Source organism: Rhinopithecus roxellana, chromosome 13 (assembly GCF_007565055.1).
Source record: "Rhinopithecus roxellana isolate Shanxi Qingling chromosome 13, ASM756505v1, whole genome shotgun sequence".
Lineage (NCBI taxonomy): Eukaryota > Metazoa > Chordata > Mammalia > Primates > Cercopithecidae > Rhinopithecus > Rhinopithecus roxellana.
The window spans coordinates 60,429,802-60,446,935 of NC_044561.1; the positions used below are offsets into that span (position 1 = coordinate 60,429,802).

The 17,134-nt window shown below is 41.1% G+C and overlaps 1 protein-coding gene across 2 annotated transcripts in view; it reads left to right on the forward strand.

Annotated features, from left to right (window-relative positions):
* The window catches only part of CXADR (CXADR Ig-like cell adhesion molecule), an 84,513-nt gene that overhangs the window by 20,066 nt on the left and 47,313 nt on the right, over nucleotides 1-17,134 (forward strand). For both annotated transcript variants that reach the window (XM_010378093.1, XM_010378092.2), the window contains exon 2: nucleotides 12,971-13,137. In XM_010378093.1, coding sequence (XP_010376395.1) covers nucleotides 12,971-13,137 — 167 coding nt within the window. The remainder of the gene's footprint in view (nucleotides 1-12,970; nucleotides 13,138-17,134) is intronic.

Here is a 17,134-nt window from a genome sequence, read left to right on the forward strand (position 1 = left end):
TTCGCCATGTTGGCCAGGCTGGTCTCAATGTCCTGACCTCGTGATCCGCCCACCTCGGCCTCCCAAAGTGCTGGGATTACAGGTGTGAGCCACCGCACCCAGCCTGGGCAATATTTAAAGTTGGTAGAGTTAATTAGTGTTAACATATTTAAAGTGTTTTTGCCTTCTAGAAACTGGGACACTCACTATTTAGATGACTTTCAAATGTTGCTAATCTCAAAGCAACTTCCTGGGAAGAAGAAAGGCACAGGTTGGAATTAGGCTCTGGCGGAGAGGAAAAGGAAATGGTGCAAATAGCATGGTAGTCACCTTTTCGTATAGAGTTTAGAGTATCTCAGTGACTTGCTAACTCAGACATCTATAGTATCTGTAATCAAATGCGCAAAATTATACTTGTCTTTATCAATCTTTTTTTTCATTTTCTTGAACCTCTAAATCTATTTATAAATCTTTTAACATACTAGTTCCTGATTTGTCTAACTTCCTTCTTTCTTTCTTTGGGAAGGACTCTTGCTCTTTCTTTAGGCTGGAGTGCAGTGGTGAGATCTCGACTCACTGCAGCCCCTGCCTCCCAGGTTCTAGCGATTCTCCTGCCTCAGCCTCCTGGGTAGCTGGGATTATAGGCACATGCCACCACACCCGGCTAATTTTTATATTTTTAGTAGAGACGGGATTTCACCATACTGGCCAGGCTTGTCTGGAACTCCTGATTTCAGGTGATCTGCCTGCCTTGGCCTCCCCAAGTGCTGGGATTATAGGTGTGAGCCACCGCGCCTGGCCTCTAACTTATTTCTTAAAGTTGCTGTAGTGAATCATTTTTTGACTATTATTGAATGTGTGTTTTGAGACAGTGTCTTGCTCAGTCGCCCAGGCTGGAGTGTAGAGGCGCAGTCATGGCTCATTGCAGCCTCAGCTTCCCGGGCTCAAGTGAGCCTCCTATTCAGCCTTCCTAGTAGCTGGGACCACAGGCATGCACTACCACCCCTGGCTAATGTTTTGATCTTTTGTAAATATGAGCTCTCACTGTGATCTGCCCTGCTTAGATCTACCACGCCTGGCTAATTGTTTTATTTTTTGTAGATATACTCACTATGTTGCCCAGGTTGTTCTTGAACTCCTGGACTCAAGTGATCTTTCCTCCTCAGTGCCTCCCAAAGTGCTGGGATTGTTACAGAGGTGAGCCATATTATTGCGTTTTTATAGTAAGTCTTCTAATTTCCATGATTCGAATTCAGCATTCACATTCAGAATGTGTTCTCTCTTTAAAATAGTAACCCTTATGACATGCTTTGACATTTTTCACAAAGCTCAATATTAAAAAATTCTGCATAGCATTGGGTATTAAGGTCATATCCCCTTTCCGATCAACCAGACAAACATGTAAGACTTTGGAATATAAATTTAAATTCTTCTTACTGTCTGGGCACGTTGGCTTACACCTGTAATCCCAGCACTTTGATAGCCCCAGGCGGGTGGATTGCCTGAGCTTGGGAGTTCAAGACCAGCCTGAATAACACAGTGAGACCCCATGTCTACAAGAAAATACAAAAAGTAGTGGGGCATGGTGGCATGCACCTGTAGTCCCAGCTACTCGAGAGGCTAAGGTGGGAGGATGGCTTGAGCCCAGGAGGTGGAGGCTGCAGTGAGCCAAGATTGTGCCACTGCACTCCAGCCTGGGCGACAGAGCCAGACTCTGTCTCCAAACAACGACAACAAAAAAATTCTCCTATTTTTGTTTGTAAAAATTCATTTTTTGGTTAATTTCTTTGGAATGGTGATAGATGTTTTGAGAAGAATCATGTATCAATCAGTGTGTAATTTTTTCCCCTTTATTTTGTCCTAGAGAGAGCTGAAAGATAACACAACTCTTTCATCTGTAGAATGAAGAATCTGTAGTAGTGATTTTAGCATATCCACAATAAAAGTTTTTCTTAACATACTTCTTTTATGTTAACAACTATATATAAAGTAGCGTCAATGGTAGTTTCTTATCAGATTTGCTAACATTTCTCGTTAAAAAATAAGTATCCTGTCTTTTCTTCCATCAGTTTGTGACCAGGCTTGCTCAGTTCCCTCTGAGCTGTTTCTCCCATCTAGGCTTCATTGTTCAGTTTCTTTGCTTCCCTGGATGCACAGTCACCCCAGGGCTCCCTTCTCATGCCTTATGGCCCTCTCTCCCATCGCTGTTCTGCTTTCAGATAGCTGCTTCATTTCACTTTCCATCTACTCTGAGCTCCCTCCTTCTACTTGTCCAAGGCTGGATGGGAGAAGGCTGACCGAATGAGTCTTGGGACACACCCTCCAGAGAGGAAGCACTGACACTTGGTTAAGTTAGTATGTGCTTCAGAATAGGGACATGTAGATACCTAGAGGAAATGTATAAAACAGGGGAGGAAGCAATTAACACTGCCTTTGGGGATCAGGGGAACTTCCGAGATTAGCTGACAAGTAAAATGTATTATTATTTTTTTTCTTTTTGAGACAGAGTCTCGCTGTGTCTCCTAGGCCGAAGTGCAATGGTGTCATCTCAGCTCACTGCAACCTCTTCCTCCCTGGTTCAAGCAATTCTCCTGCCTCAGCCTCCCAAGTAGCTGGGACTACAGGCGCCCACCACCACGCCCAGCTAATTTTTGTATTTTTAGTAGAGACGGGGTTTCACCATGTTAGCCAGGCTGGTCTCAAACTCTTGACCTCAAATGATCCTTCTGTCTCAGCCTCTGAAAGTGCTGGGATTACAGGCGTGAGCCACCGCGCCCAGCCTAAAATGTATTTTGATAAATGGGTAGAGGTGCTCTCTGGGGAGAAGGTGGAGCAAGAGAGAAAAGGGACTTTTACACATAGAAGGAAGAAGCATACACCGACAGTGTCCCACACATGTGGACTGATCTGTCTTTTTCCCCTTAGTGCCTCCTCTGATTTGTTGGTTTTATTATTGGTCCCAGACCAAAACAATTTCACTGTTGTGGTTAATTTTGTTGTCAGTTTTTTTCACTATTTTGAAGTGTACCCTCATTCATTCTTAGTGTAATTTTCCTTCTCCTATATAAAGGTTCTTGTGCCTGTGAACATTGTTTTGCCTGCCACTTCCCTCAGAGATCCCAAAATTGTCACCTGCTTACCTACAGGCATCCAGACCTGCCTGATTGGTGTTTTATTGTTGCAACAAAGTGCTTTGTTGACTGCTAAGGTGTCAAGACAGATTATGCAGTTATGCAGTTGCCTAACTCAAAATGCATAGCTCCTCTCTGTCACTGCTTGAATTCTACGGTGAGTCATGATCTTTAAAATCCCTGTGCATATGCCATCACTGATCAGGCTTTACATCTAGTCTCTTTCTGGGATAGGTTAAAAACACAGAAAATATGTTTCAAAGTGTTCCTTTTGTTTCCTCAGTGATAGAAAAAAAAAAAAACCTTCATTCAACACATGTTTGTTGAATGCCAAGTGCCTGAAATTTTGCTCTGCTAAAGAAAACCAGTGATGATCAAGAACAGTATGAGCTTTGCCACCAAAGTCAAATGTGACATAGTCCCTGGAGGCAGAGGGTGAGAGAAGTACACATAGTAAAGCGCAATTTCAGTAAAGTGGGAGAAGTGCCTGTGATGAAATCACTGTTAGTGCTAGGCCAAGGAGTAATTGGAGGACATACTTTCTGGATGAAGGGGATGAACTGAGACCATAGTAAACCTAAAAGGTAGGATGGAGCAGAAGAGGGAGGTATCTTTTTTTTAAGAGGGAGTCTCACTCTGTCGCCCAGGCTGGAGTGCAGTGGCGTGATCTCGGCTCTCTGCAACCTCTGCCTCCCGGGTTCAAGCGATTCTCCTGCCTCAGTCTCCTGAGTAGCTGGGACTACAGGCGCCGCCACCGCGCCTGGCTAATTTTTGTATTTTAGTAGAGATGGGATTTCATCGTGTTAGCCAGGATGGTCTTGATCTCCTGACCTTGTGATGTGCCTGCCTCGGCCTCCCACAGTGCTGGGATTACAGGTGTGAGCTACCGCGTCCGGCAAGAGGAGGTATCTTACACTGTACTCTTGCTGAGTGAGGCAAGATGATGATGGAGATGATGATGGCTGTATTATACTGAGGGAGTGGGAAGCGGTAAGAAGCTAGAGGGCCTCTAGTCATAAAGGGCCTTTAAGGGAGAATTAAGGTGTCTGAATCAATGAGCAGCAACCAGAGACTGTCAGACATGTCAGTGACGTCTTTTTTGCAAAAGGAATTATAGGCTGGATGCAGTGACTCATGCCTGTAATTCCAGCATTTTGGGAGGCCGAAGTTGGAGGCTTGCTTGAGCCCTGGAGTTCAAGACCAACTTGGGCAACATAACGAGACTGCATCTCCACTGGGAAAATAAAAATAAAATTAGTGGGCTTGGTGGCACACACCTGTAGTCCCAGCTCCTTGGGAGGCTGAGGCAGGGGAGGATCCCTTGAGCCCAGGAGTTTGAGGCCACAGTGAGCCTTGATTGTGCCAGAGCACTTCAGCCTGGGCAACAGAGTGAGACCCTGTTTCAAAAAAATAGATAAATAAAAGCAATTATATAGAGAACATTCTGGGTGAAGTATGGAGAATGAGTTAGATTGAGAAAGTGTGGATGCAGGGAAGCCAGTTAGCAGGCTACATCCAGGCCACATGAAAGATAATAGTGGCCTGGATATAGGTAAAAATGGTTGGATTTGGAATGTATCAAAGAGGCAGAATTAACAGGACATAGTATGCTTTGAATGAGTGAACGTTGATACCCTGCTGCCTTTCGTTTTATCTCCAGGTTTGTGCAAATGATTGGTGATGCAGCTGTTTCTTGCATCTGTGATCTTATGCAGGGATTGATTGACAGAAGGGATGGTGGTCGGTCTCGCCACTGAGATAAGGAATTCAAAGGAGAAATTTAGCGTTGTGCTGGGGAAACAGTTTGATCAAACATCATCTCAGCTTGCTGTCACTGGTCCCCCTGCCCCCAAATCAAGTATGTGGGTTGAATTATAAAATTACCCCCCTATTTTCTTGTGTTTTAAGAAGTCTTCCAGTCCAGCTTTAAAACTGTCACTGGTTTGTGCTTTCCGTATTTTAGGTTCTCAGGGGATCTACAAGGATATCCCTATTACCTAAACAGACTTCTTGCTGCTTTTGAATTTTCTTGTCTCATATCCTCATTTTTCTTATTTCAGTGCCTTTATGATCTTTCACTTCCCTCTTCTCCTTCCACATTAGTCTGGATTAAGTAACTGGTGTTCTTCAACATTTCCTTGGATTTTGCAAGTAAATGTTGGTTCTTTGGTTCTTTGATGTCATTGTCTGTAATGCCTGTTCCACAGGTTTTGTAAGGATCAAATGAAATAATTAAAGCCCTTTGCATAATGCTTGACTTACAGATAAGCAATAAATTTAAATTCCTGTGCACTTCTAAATATTAATGTACATAATTTTTTTTTCCTCCTGAGAAGGACCATCCAAGCCCTCGTGTCTTTGTTGGCTATGGATTGAAAAGTACATTTTTCCATCATTTTGTGAATTCCCGATATGTTTAAATCTTCTTGAGAATTTCTGCTGAATTCATTAACTTCATGTTTGGTTGAACAGTATACCCTATCCATGAGGAGAAACTTCACTGTTCTGTATGCAGTCTGTATTAGTCTGCTCAGGCTGCTATAACAAAATACCAATACAAAATACCATAGATGCCTTAAACAATAGAAACTTGGTTTCTCACAGTTCTGGAGTCTGGACAGTCCAAGATTAAGGTGCCAGCAAGTTTGGTTTCTGGTGAGAGCCCTCTTCCTGGATGGTAGACAGCTGCCCTCTCCCTCTGTCCTCACGTGCCAGAGAGAGTGCTCTGGTGTTTCCTTCTCTTACACGGTGTCAATTCCATCTGTTCTGGGCTCCACGCTATGGCCTCATTTAATCTTAATCACTTCCTTAAAAGCCCTACCTCTAATACAGTCACATAGGAGGTTAGGGAATCAACATATGAATTTTGGGGGGGACATGATTTACTCTACCACTGTCCCCCAAAACTATTTTTATTCTATTAATATATTTATTAGTATACATTATTATATGTTTAATGTTATGTTCCTTTTGAAAGACCTAATTTTGATTCGATGATTGTATTTGCTGTTGGGTGAATGGAACCAAACCTGAAGGTGACAATATTTAGTCATACTTCTATTTATACGAGTGGAAGTCAGCGTTACTCCCTAGAAGCCAAATTTTAGTAGCATCTTTTTGCTGGAGGGGACTGGTTCTACCTGATCTACTTGTCCTGGCTCTTTGTCTGAGGTAGATGAGCTTGAATCTCTTACTCTGATTTTCCTGCCTGTTGGCCATTTAGGTTGTTTTCAGATGTTTTTCTGTTTCAGAGTGCATCAGTGAATAATATCCTTGTACATATGAGCTGTTCAGTTATGAGAGTTCAGCTACAGTTCCTAAAAGTGGGTTAGCACACTGACATTTCACACGTCTTCTGTGTTGACAGTAGGTTGTACTGATTTACTTTCCGGGTTGCCACAGTTTCCAACACTTCTGCCAACATTGGCTTTATTGATTTTTTTTTTTTGATCACCATCGATTTTATATTTGAAATGTTACATTATTCTAATTTATATTTATCTAATTATAATTATGGTTGTGTGCTCTATTAGTCTTTTTTAAAAATAGACTTTATTTTGTACAGCAGTTTTAGATTTATAGCAAAATCGTGCAGAAAGTACAGAGTTCCCTTATACTCCCTTCCCCCACATACCACAGTCTCCCTCGCTTGTCAACACATCCCCCACCGGAGTGGACCTTTGTTAGAACTGATGAACTGTATTGACATAACATTATCACCTAGAGTCCATAGTTTACATCAGGGTTCACTCTTGGTTCTGTACATTCCATGGTTTTGGACAAATGTATGACATGTAGCCCCCATTACAGTATTACGCAGAAGCATTTCCCTGCCCTAAAAGTCCTGTGTTCCACTTATTCTCCTCTTCCCTCTTTCCCCTGCATCTGTTAATTTTTTTTTTTTTTTTTTTTTTTTTTTTTTTTTTTACTGTCTCTGTAGTTTTGCCTTTTCCAGAATATCATATAGTTGTGATCATACAGTGTGTAGCCTTTTGAGAGTGGCTTTTTTCACTTAGTAATATGTATTTGTGTTTAAGTCTACTCTATGTCTTTTCATGGCTAGAGTATGCATTTTTGACTTGGTATGCAATACTACAGAAGTAATACTATGTTCTTTTCTCATCAGGAGGTACATAGTGTCCATTTGTTCTTGTGAAGGTAACTTTGATCATTTGATTAAGGTGATGTCTACCAGATTTCTTCACTGTAAAGTTACTACTTTTTCCTCTGCAATTAAAGTGTTTTGTGGGAAGATACTTTGACATTATGTAACAAATGCTGTTTCTCATCATACGTTTCAGTACCAATTTTCAGTATTTTGCCTGAAACAATTAAGACTCTGTTTTTCCCAAATGGTGATTTTCTAACAAGATTTTTAGTATAGTTAAATTTTTGTCTTGTTCCATAGCTGTTGTGTTTTTCTCTTATCCTTTTCTCTAAGGCTTTCCTCACTCAAAACATTATTAAAAATTCTCATGTTTACTTCTCTTTTTAAAAAACAAATGATAACATTTCAGGAGCATTTTCTAATGTTTATTATTTTAAGATTGCCAGAAGGAAAAGATCACTGAAGACCATGTAGGTTAACAAACAGCTTAAATTTGAAAAAGCAAATGAAAAAAACCAACGCATGTTATCAGTTCATAACATTACCTCCCTTCTAGAAGAATAGCTTCATACATTATCTCCAGTTTGCTTCCAATCTTATGGTGGAAACAGATCTTCTAAGGCCTTAGTAGGAGGTGACATCAAGGGCTAAAAAAATACTCTTTGATAAACTCATGTCACTTTGATGCTCAGATATAAGTCAGATTGTGCAGAAGAGAAGCTCTAAAGATCCGAGTGATTTAGAAACTGGAGATAAGAAAAGCAAGCAGAAAACTGGGAAATGTTATTTCAGTCACTGCCAATGTGGGATGTGGTTCAGTCTGTTTATTTATGTAATATGATCTAGTGCTGTGCACTTATTAACTAGACTGCAAATACTTAGCAGCTGAATAATGTGCTCCATATTTTATCACATCCTGATTATAAATTTGAATAAAATTGTAAGAAGATTTGATATTTGATTTACCTTTTAAACTGTGTTTGAACCTGCATGTAGTTTGCAAGTTAAATTATTAATCTACTTGCTGCATAAATAAAATTGGGCAGTACTAGGAAAGATGCCCAGGCCCGCTGTGTGAGACCAAGTGTCTGTCTTTTGTCTTCTATAATTTGTGTCTGTTGCATACTTCAGCACTTGAAAAACTATGCCTCTGTGAAAAGAGGCCCTTCAGTGTTGCTAGGAGACCCAGGAACTGTTTTATATGATCTGAAGATTTTAATTCATTTCTAGTGCAACACAATGAACAGGAATTGAAGGCTTTAACCATTTTTTAGAAAACAAAAGTCATTAAAAAATCATTTAAAAATATCGTGAACAGCATACGCATTTTTAAAAATCTCAGAATAAAGCAGAAACGGACAATCGTCTTCCTTAAAATCTGAATTCTCAAAAGTAATTGCCGTTAACAATTTGACATATATCTTTTCAGACTATTTTGTTACACATATATGACTATTTTAAGGCAGTTTTGTTTGTTTGTTTGTTTGTTTGTTTTTTTTGAGACAGAGTCTCGCTCTGTGGCCCAGGCTGGAGTGCAGTGGCGCGATCTCAGCTCGCTGCCAGCTCCACCTCCCGGGTTCACACCACTCTCCTGCCTCAGCCTCCCGAGTAGCTGGGAGTACAGCCGCCCACCACCACGCCTGGCTAATTTTTTTGTATTTTTAGTAGAGATGGGGTGCGTTTCACCATGTTAGCCAGGATGATCTTGGTCTCCTGACCTCGTGATCCACCCGCCTTGGCCTCCCAAAGTGTTGGGATTATAGGCGTGAGCCACTGCGCCCAGCCAGCGTTTTTAAAAATTAATTTTTATGTAGCACACAAGAAACAAAGATAATATGAAAACGAAGTTGTGTCTTATTTTGATCACTTTGTGTAGTGTAAGTACTGAGAGCATGAATTTGGGGGATTTCAACTTTTACAAATTTAGGTGTCTAATTGAAGTTATTTAACATTTTTATTTGATTTCTACAAAATGAAAACTCTAAAAACACAATAACCAGGAAGTTTTTATTGTTATTGATAGGAATTTTTCATTCTCACTTATATATTCTTAGCTCCGTATTTGAACTATTTCTTGATTCATTTTGGAATGACGTTTTTATTTTTAATTGTACTTAGATTTCTCTTATATTGTTTGATGCATGAACTGTTAGTAACCAAACTAAATTTCCAAAATTGATCAAATTTATAATTCACTCATTAATTCTTTTTTTTTGAGACGGAGTCTCGCTCCGTTGCCCAGGCTGGAGTGCAGTGGCGCGATCTTGGCTCACTGCAAGCTCCACCTCCTGGGTTCACGCCATTCTCCTGCCTCAGCCTCCCGAGTAGCTGGGACTACAGGCGCCACCATGCCCGGCTAATTTTTTTGTATTTTTAGTAGAGACCGAGTTTCACCGTGTTCGCCAGGATGGTCTCGATCTCCTGACCTCGTGATCCGCCCGCCTTGGCCTCCCAAAGGGCTGAGATTACAGGCGTGAGCCACTGCATCCGGCCTAATTCTTTTCTACTATGTGCAAAGAACTACAGCACGAGATAGAGGTAGCTGCAATTTCTTTCAGCCCTAATAGAGCTAATAATTTAATAGTAAATCAGGGCATGCATCTTAAAAGGTTATAAAAATATAAGGTAGTATGGGAAGAAGATAAGTTTCTCAACATCTAGAAAGATGTGACAGGCCAGTTACAGTGGCTCAAGCCTGTAACCCAGCACTTTGGGAGGCCAAGGCAGGAGGATTACTTGAGCCTCAGGAGTTAGAGACCAGCCTGGGTAACATAGTGAGACTCCATCTCTTAAAAAAATAGGAAAGAGAAGATGTGAGACAACTCTGGATGCCACCTACGTCAGTTTCACCGTAAAATTTATAGAGAAAAAAAAATTCCACGGCAACATATGCTAAGTGCTGAGTAAGTGATACAGATGGTAGAAAGTAAAGTACAATCAGCATTCATAGAGAAAGAATGAAAAATAATTGTAGGTTGGAGAGGTAGAAATGCCTTAATGAATGAGATAGGAATGGAACGGAGTTTATTAGAAATAATAGAGTGTTTTTAGGTTAAATATTTATTTAGGAGAAACACTTGAGATTATATACATAAATACCAAATCATATCATTTTCAATAGAAACATGGGCATGAAATGGAGTCCAGAGTAGTTGGACTTCTGGGCTGGATCAGTGGGTTTGGATGATGTCTGATCAATATTTGCTGTATAACAAAACAACTCAAACTCTAGAGCCTTAAAACAAAAATCATATATTCATGATCCTGTGGGTTGCTAGTTAGACTAGGCTAAGATGGAAAATTATGGGCTCAACAGTGGGGCTGCAGAGAGCTGGTCTAGACTAGGGCTGAGTGTTCTAGGGTTGGCCAGACACCTCCGTTGCCCCCTCTGTGGTTTGTTCACACAGTGGGTGCAGCAAGGGTTTTTGAGGCCTAACCTTGGAACTACACAGGTCATTCGTGGCACATCCTGTTCGTCAAAGCTGGGCCGGCCTCAGGTTTAAGGGAGCGGGTGCAGATAATTTGTATCCCAATTTAAATTTATTTCAGGAGTGTATTTACATGTGATTGAAAGCTTACAATGGTGCCTAAATGTAAATGGTGTTGAATGTAACCAGTATTTTCTTTAGTTCTCAATCTATTGGCTTTGACTTTATTAAAATTTTATTAGAACTGATAGTCTTATTTTAGGACTAATGGAAAGCATCATGCAGTGACTAATAACATAACTTCATTTTGGTTTGTTCTATCAAACTTTATTTGAAAAACAACAAGATAATCACTGTGGAGAACTGGGACTCCTAATTTTGCTCTAATGTGTTAATTTTTTTTTGGTGGGAGCAGGGGAAAAGGGAGAGGAAAAGAGAGGCAGGCCCCGTGCACCATACTGTATCTTAGTGCTCAGGGCCTCTTCCAGGTCATCATCCCGCTCTGAAGGTTGTCAGAGTCAGGTGACATAGGTCCAAATATAGTTGCTCTTCAGTGGAAAGTAGTGAAACTTACGGTTAGGCATACTTTAGATGTTTGAATTTATACTTAAGAAAATGTTGGGTAATCACAAGGAAACCATAGATGTGACAAGCTTGTGCTATGCATACTTTTAGAGTGTGAACAGGAAGAAAAGTTTTATGTGATTGTTCACTTACAGACTAAATTTGCATTTAATTTTTTAATTTTTTGAGACGAAATCTTGCTTTGTCACCCAGGCTGGAGGACAGTGGCATGATCTGGGCTTGCTGCATCCTCCACCTTCCCAGTTCGAGCAATCCTCCTGCCTCAGCCTCCTGCGTAGCTGGGATTACAGGTGAACACCACCACACCCAGCTAGGCTAATTTTTGTATTTTTGGTAGAGATGGGGTTTCACCATGTTGGTGAAATTGTTATGTAATTTTAAGATGTCTTTTTATAAAAGTCAATAAATGTGATTATTGGCTTTTTCAGAAGGGAAATAAAGAGGGATGAACAGAAAGAAGTGTCTCAAAAATAATGAGTCAACTATTTGGTAAATTTTTTTTTTTGAGACAGAGTTTCGCTCTTATTGCCCAGGCTAGAATGCAGTGTCGCGATCTCGGCTCACTGCAACCTCCACCTCCCAGGTTCAAGCAGTTCTCCTGCCTCAGCCTCCCAAGTAGTTGGGATTACAGGCATATGCCACCATGCCCAGCCAATTTTGTATTTTTAGTAGAGATGGGGTTTCCCACATGTTGGTCAGGCTGGTCTCGAACTCCTGACTTCAGATGATCCACCTACCTTGGCCTCCCAAAGTTTTGGAATTACAGGTGTGAGCCAGCGTGCCTGGCTGTAGGTTTTTAAAAGATATGTAAATTGACAGTGTTCCCTTTCTTTTTTAATTATTCTCATCAAAACTTATTGCTTAGAAATATTTTTAAGCATTCAATAGAAGGTTATAGAATGAAATCTAATAAAAATTTAAAGAAGCCTTGGCAGAAACTGTGTCATGGTTGATTAGCATATACCCTACTGAGAGTGACTTAGTTCCCAGTGTGTTTGTGGTGAGCATGAATTAATGTAGCCTTGAATTTGTATGACATTACTGACCATATTAGTCCATTCTCACACCGCTGTAAAGAAATACCCAAAACTGGGCGATTTATAAAGAAAAGAGGTTTAATTGGCTCTGCAGGCTGTACAGAAAGCATGGCTGGGGAGGCCTCAGGAAACTTACAATCATGGCAGAAGGCGAAGGGGAGGCAGGCATGTCTTACGTGGCCAGAGCAGAGAAGGGGGAGGTGCTACACACTTTTAAACCACCAGGTCTCCTGAGAACTCACTGTCACCAGAACATCAAGGGGGAATTCCGTCCCCATGATCCAGTCACCTCCCACCAGGCCTCTCTTCCAACATCGGGGATTACAATTCAACATGAGATTTGGGCGGGGTCACAAATCCAAACTGTATCACTCACCTTTCAGAGAGTCTAGAGAAATTAGTTTTAAACATCTGCTTCCATATGAAAGCCCTCTACCAGTAGAAACTTATATAATGTCAGAAAGTTCACAGCGTTCTTTAAGGGAACTGTATCAAATAAGATGATACTACTTGTGTCATTCTACTTTTACAAAGGCACAAATTAAAAACTGGGCGTCTCTGAGTTTGGACTCCATTCCTCAGGACCCAAACCCCGTCCTGTATCCCTCGCATCAATGTGCTGCTTCTGAATGGCTGCAGGGCACTGTGTGGTCTGTCAGTGTAATAACAAATGCTTAGTCCCATGTACATTTCTTTCTCAAGGTTTCACTAGAAGTTTGAGTATCACTACTCCTGAACAGATGATTGAAAAAGCCAAAGGGGAAACTGCCTATCTGCCATGCAAATTTACGCTTAGTCCCGAAGACCAGGGACCGCTGGACATCGAGTGGCTGATATCACCAGCTGATAATCAGAAGGTGGATCAAGTGGTAAGTTTGATATGTCCTTGCTCACTTAGCAGCTGTTTGTGCGACTATCTGTCTGTCCGTCACCTTGCCAGTCACATGGATGGGCTGCAGGGAGCTAGGAAGGACGCCCCTACTTTCTCAGGCTTTGTGGTCTGGGTGAGGAAGGTAGTTGCTCTGGTGGAAATTGAGGACACATATGTAGTGGAGGGAAATGGATGATGAGTGACCTAAGGTTACAGAAGAGGAAAAGGTCACTGGAGTTCTTAGAGACTCTTCAGGGAAGAGGAACTTTTGAAAGTTCTGACAACCTGGATTTGAGGCAGGAAATAGCAGAGGTCTACATGGAGCAGGTGTGATGTTGAGACAGGAGTGTGTGTCGTGTTAGGAGATGGCACATAACTGTGCTTTGTTGTTAAACGTTAGACGGAATTGAAACTTAAGTTTTACGCAAGGATTCTGTCAGCAGTATTAGCTATGGGGTAACAACTACATAGTGTGACAGTCTATTTTCCTTATTTTTTCAAGTTAAATATCCTGTCCAATGAATTTCTTAAAAAACAAGTCTTTTTAAATTACTTTTCTTTACTTTGACCTTAAAACTTCCCTGTGTAAAAATGAAGTCTTCAGAGCAAAAAACCATCTATAAAATATTTAGTCTTAAATTAAAAAAATATTAAAACATTGTTTTAGTATTTTTTTCTAATCAAAGTAATAAGAGTCTAATGTAGAAAGCTTGGAAAGCCAAAAATAGCACAGAGGAGGAACATGTTACCTGATAATCTCATCTCCAAATATATGTCATGTTTTACCTTTTCTCTTTTTTTTTTTTTTTTTTGCGACGGAGTCTCACTGTTTCCCAGGCTGGAGTGCAGTGGCGCGATCTCAGCTCACTGCAAGCTCCACCCCAGGTTCACGCCATTCTCCTGCTTCAGCCTCCCGAGTAGCTGGGACTACAGGCACCTGCCACCACGCCCGGCTAATTTTTTGTATTTTTAGTAGAGGCGGGATTTCACCGTGTTTGCCAGGATGGTCTCGATCTCCTGACCTCGTGATCCGCCCACCTCGGCCTCCCAAAGTGCTGGGATTACAGGCATGAGCCACCGCGCCCGGCCTATGTTTTGCCTTTTCAATGGTTCCAGAATACTTTATTTAGAATGTTGCATATTGGCTTTGACACATTTAATTTTTTAAAAAGTTAATAAATTATATTAGATCAGGGAGAGGAAAATAAGTCCAAATATTTAGGTAAACATAGTAATATATATATTTGGAAGAGAAATTTTGTTTTGCTCATTTGTTGATGTAATAGAAGGGGATATTTAAAAGTTACAAGTAACATTCTTCCATTTAATGGCTGAATCAGTGCAGTTAGGTAATTAATATTTTTGGCAAATCCGGTCAGTTTTCCCTTGATGTTTGTGTTAAGGAAATAATTAAGGTACTTTCCCAAGTTGTGAGTGACTAGAGCCACCCCCTCCAAGGAGGTAACCTCTGCCCTGATTCTGTTACAGGAACTTCTTTCTGTTTCCCTGAGCAAAGTAAATCCGGCCTGACTCATTGTATCTACTCAGCCTCCTTACCCTGTTCCCTGTCACTCTTACCTCCCCGTTCTCTCCCTTCTCTCTCTCTGGAGTTGCTGGCACCTAGAGTACAGGCTCCGTCTGAGGTCCTGCAGTTCCCTGTTCCTGTGACAGTGCAGTGCCTGTCCCCCTTTAGAGCCCAGGACTCTGATCCTGTGCTTAAGATAGAGGAAGCCTAGGATGCATATGGAGAGCACGGGTCTTCAGTGCTTCTGCTGAGTGAAGCTTATGACAAGGTGCATGTAGAGACCAAGAAGCACTGTGCCCTGAGCCATTAGTGTGTCTGTTAATGGGAAGAAGACTCCAAGTCTTCCATGCTGAGAGGCACGGCTTTGCCATCTACAGGAGTTGTAAGAGAAATGTGAAACTGGGACTTGACTCTGAGTGACCATTTCTGGGTTAAAAACCTAGCTTCGAACCTAAAACACAGTCACATCAGACCAAAAGAAAGGTAGAAGGGTTAGGAAGAGATGGATGCAGAAGAGGATGCATACATAGAATTTAAGCTACATATGTTAACTGAGCCCCTATTTTAATATATTTCAGCTAGTAGACAGAATGGTTAAAAACTGGGAATTGGAGGACTGAGCTGGAGAAATTTGCCTTCTTATTCCTTGTGTGATCTCTGTAGTCAGCGGTTACTGTAAACTGCGTGCTTGGGCAGTGTTTTATATACTTTAATTGTATGTATTTAAGCCTTAAAACAACATAGTAAGGTGAGAATTATTATATATATGGCAAGCAGGAAACAGAGGCCCAGAGATTTTCATGCCCAGAGTCACATAGCTAGCAACAAATGCAGTTGGGATTTGAACCCAGGTCCCTCTGACTCTCACAGCTACTCTGTTGCTGTTATCCTTTGTGCTGTCCTGTGCTGCCTCCCGTGTTTCATAAACCTGTTTCCTCATGTGTAAAGTAGGAACAGATATACCTAGCATCTCAGGATTGTTATAAGAATATAGCAAAATACTGTATGCACAAGCATTCTGTAAGCTTGTAAATGATATTGAAATGATAATCATGTACTGTACCAAGTTAAATGGATCTGGTTTGCATCTTTGTTGTACAAACGCTGATCAGTGAGAGCCACTGCTTTCCTCAGCCTAAATGTCGATGTGGACATTGCCATCATCCTTGCAGGGTTGTGAAGGGGAATCAGTGAAGACATGTAAAATTGCATGGTAAATTTCTCATTCTTGAACTAATGTTTATAACATTGTTTTCTGGAAAGACACTAAGCTAGCTTATAAAATAACCAACAGTGGGAATGCATCTTATTTCTCAAGACCCCCTTAAAAGACTACTAAGGTGTGTGTGGAGCTTAACGAGCTACTGGAAGTACAATAGATTGAACTCTACGACCTTTAGACTTAGATTCCACAGGCAAATTATGATAAGCCTTTTAATCAAAGGAAATTAATCAAAGGAAGATAGAGTAGCCAAATTTGTGGAGTAGTCAGTGTTGTTGTTGACAAGTGGGTGTGTCAAGAAGATTGAGCAAATAAAGTAATGGCTTGTGTTTACATAGTAAGTCAGCTGTGGACCCTTCAACTATTTCTTTTATTTACTTAGCAGACTGGTATTGAGAGCAACCTAGATGCAGGCAGTTCGTATATAAATAAAAGATCTAGCCGGGCATGGTGGCTCTTGCCTGTAGTCCCAGCACTTTGGGTGGCCGAGGCAGGTGTATCACAATGTCAGGAGTTTGAGACCAACCAGGCCAATGTGGTGAAACCTCGTCTCTACTAAAAATACAAAAATTAGCAGGCGTGGTGGTGGGCACTTGTAGTCCCAGCTCCTCGGGGGGCTGAGGCAGGAGAATCGCTTTAATTCAGGAGGTGGAGGTTGCAGTGAGCTGAGATCGCGCCACTGCACTCCTGCCTGGGTGACAGAGCAAGACTCTGTCTCAAAAAAAAAGATCTTTGGTGGATTAGGGTGGGGTCAGTGTGGTTGGGAAGGAAATAATTCAAAAGAGAACCCAAGTTCCTCCACTCAAGAAGTTTCTGCAGAATAAACCTGGAAAACAGTACTCTTAGATGACATTTATTCTGATTATACTGCCTATAATTAGCACGCAGGTAAAAGAGATTATTTGCAGGATATGGGTCATAGTTGTGTTTCCTGATTATTATTTGAGTTTTGGCATCATTGCTCTTTGGCCCATGGGTCTCATATAACCAGAATGAAGAGATTTCATTGGCAAAAAAGAAAACTTATAAAATGTGTTAAATTAATGTTAGAGATTATTAGAGAATACTACTACAGTTCTCTTCCAAGAAAATATTCCAAACACAGATTTTATTTTCCCTCTAAAGCATCCAGCCTTTAGTAGTTGCCTTCAAAGGCTATAAGTGTGGTTCAGAAAACTCAGTGGATTACGCAAGGGTCTTTGCTTTAGTTACAGAAGATTCATTCAAAGGACTTGGTAACCTGGGTAC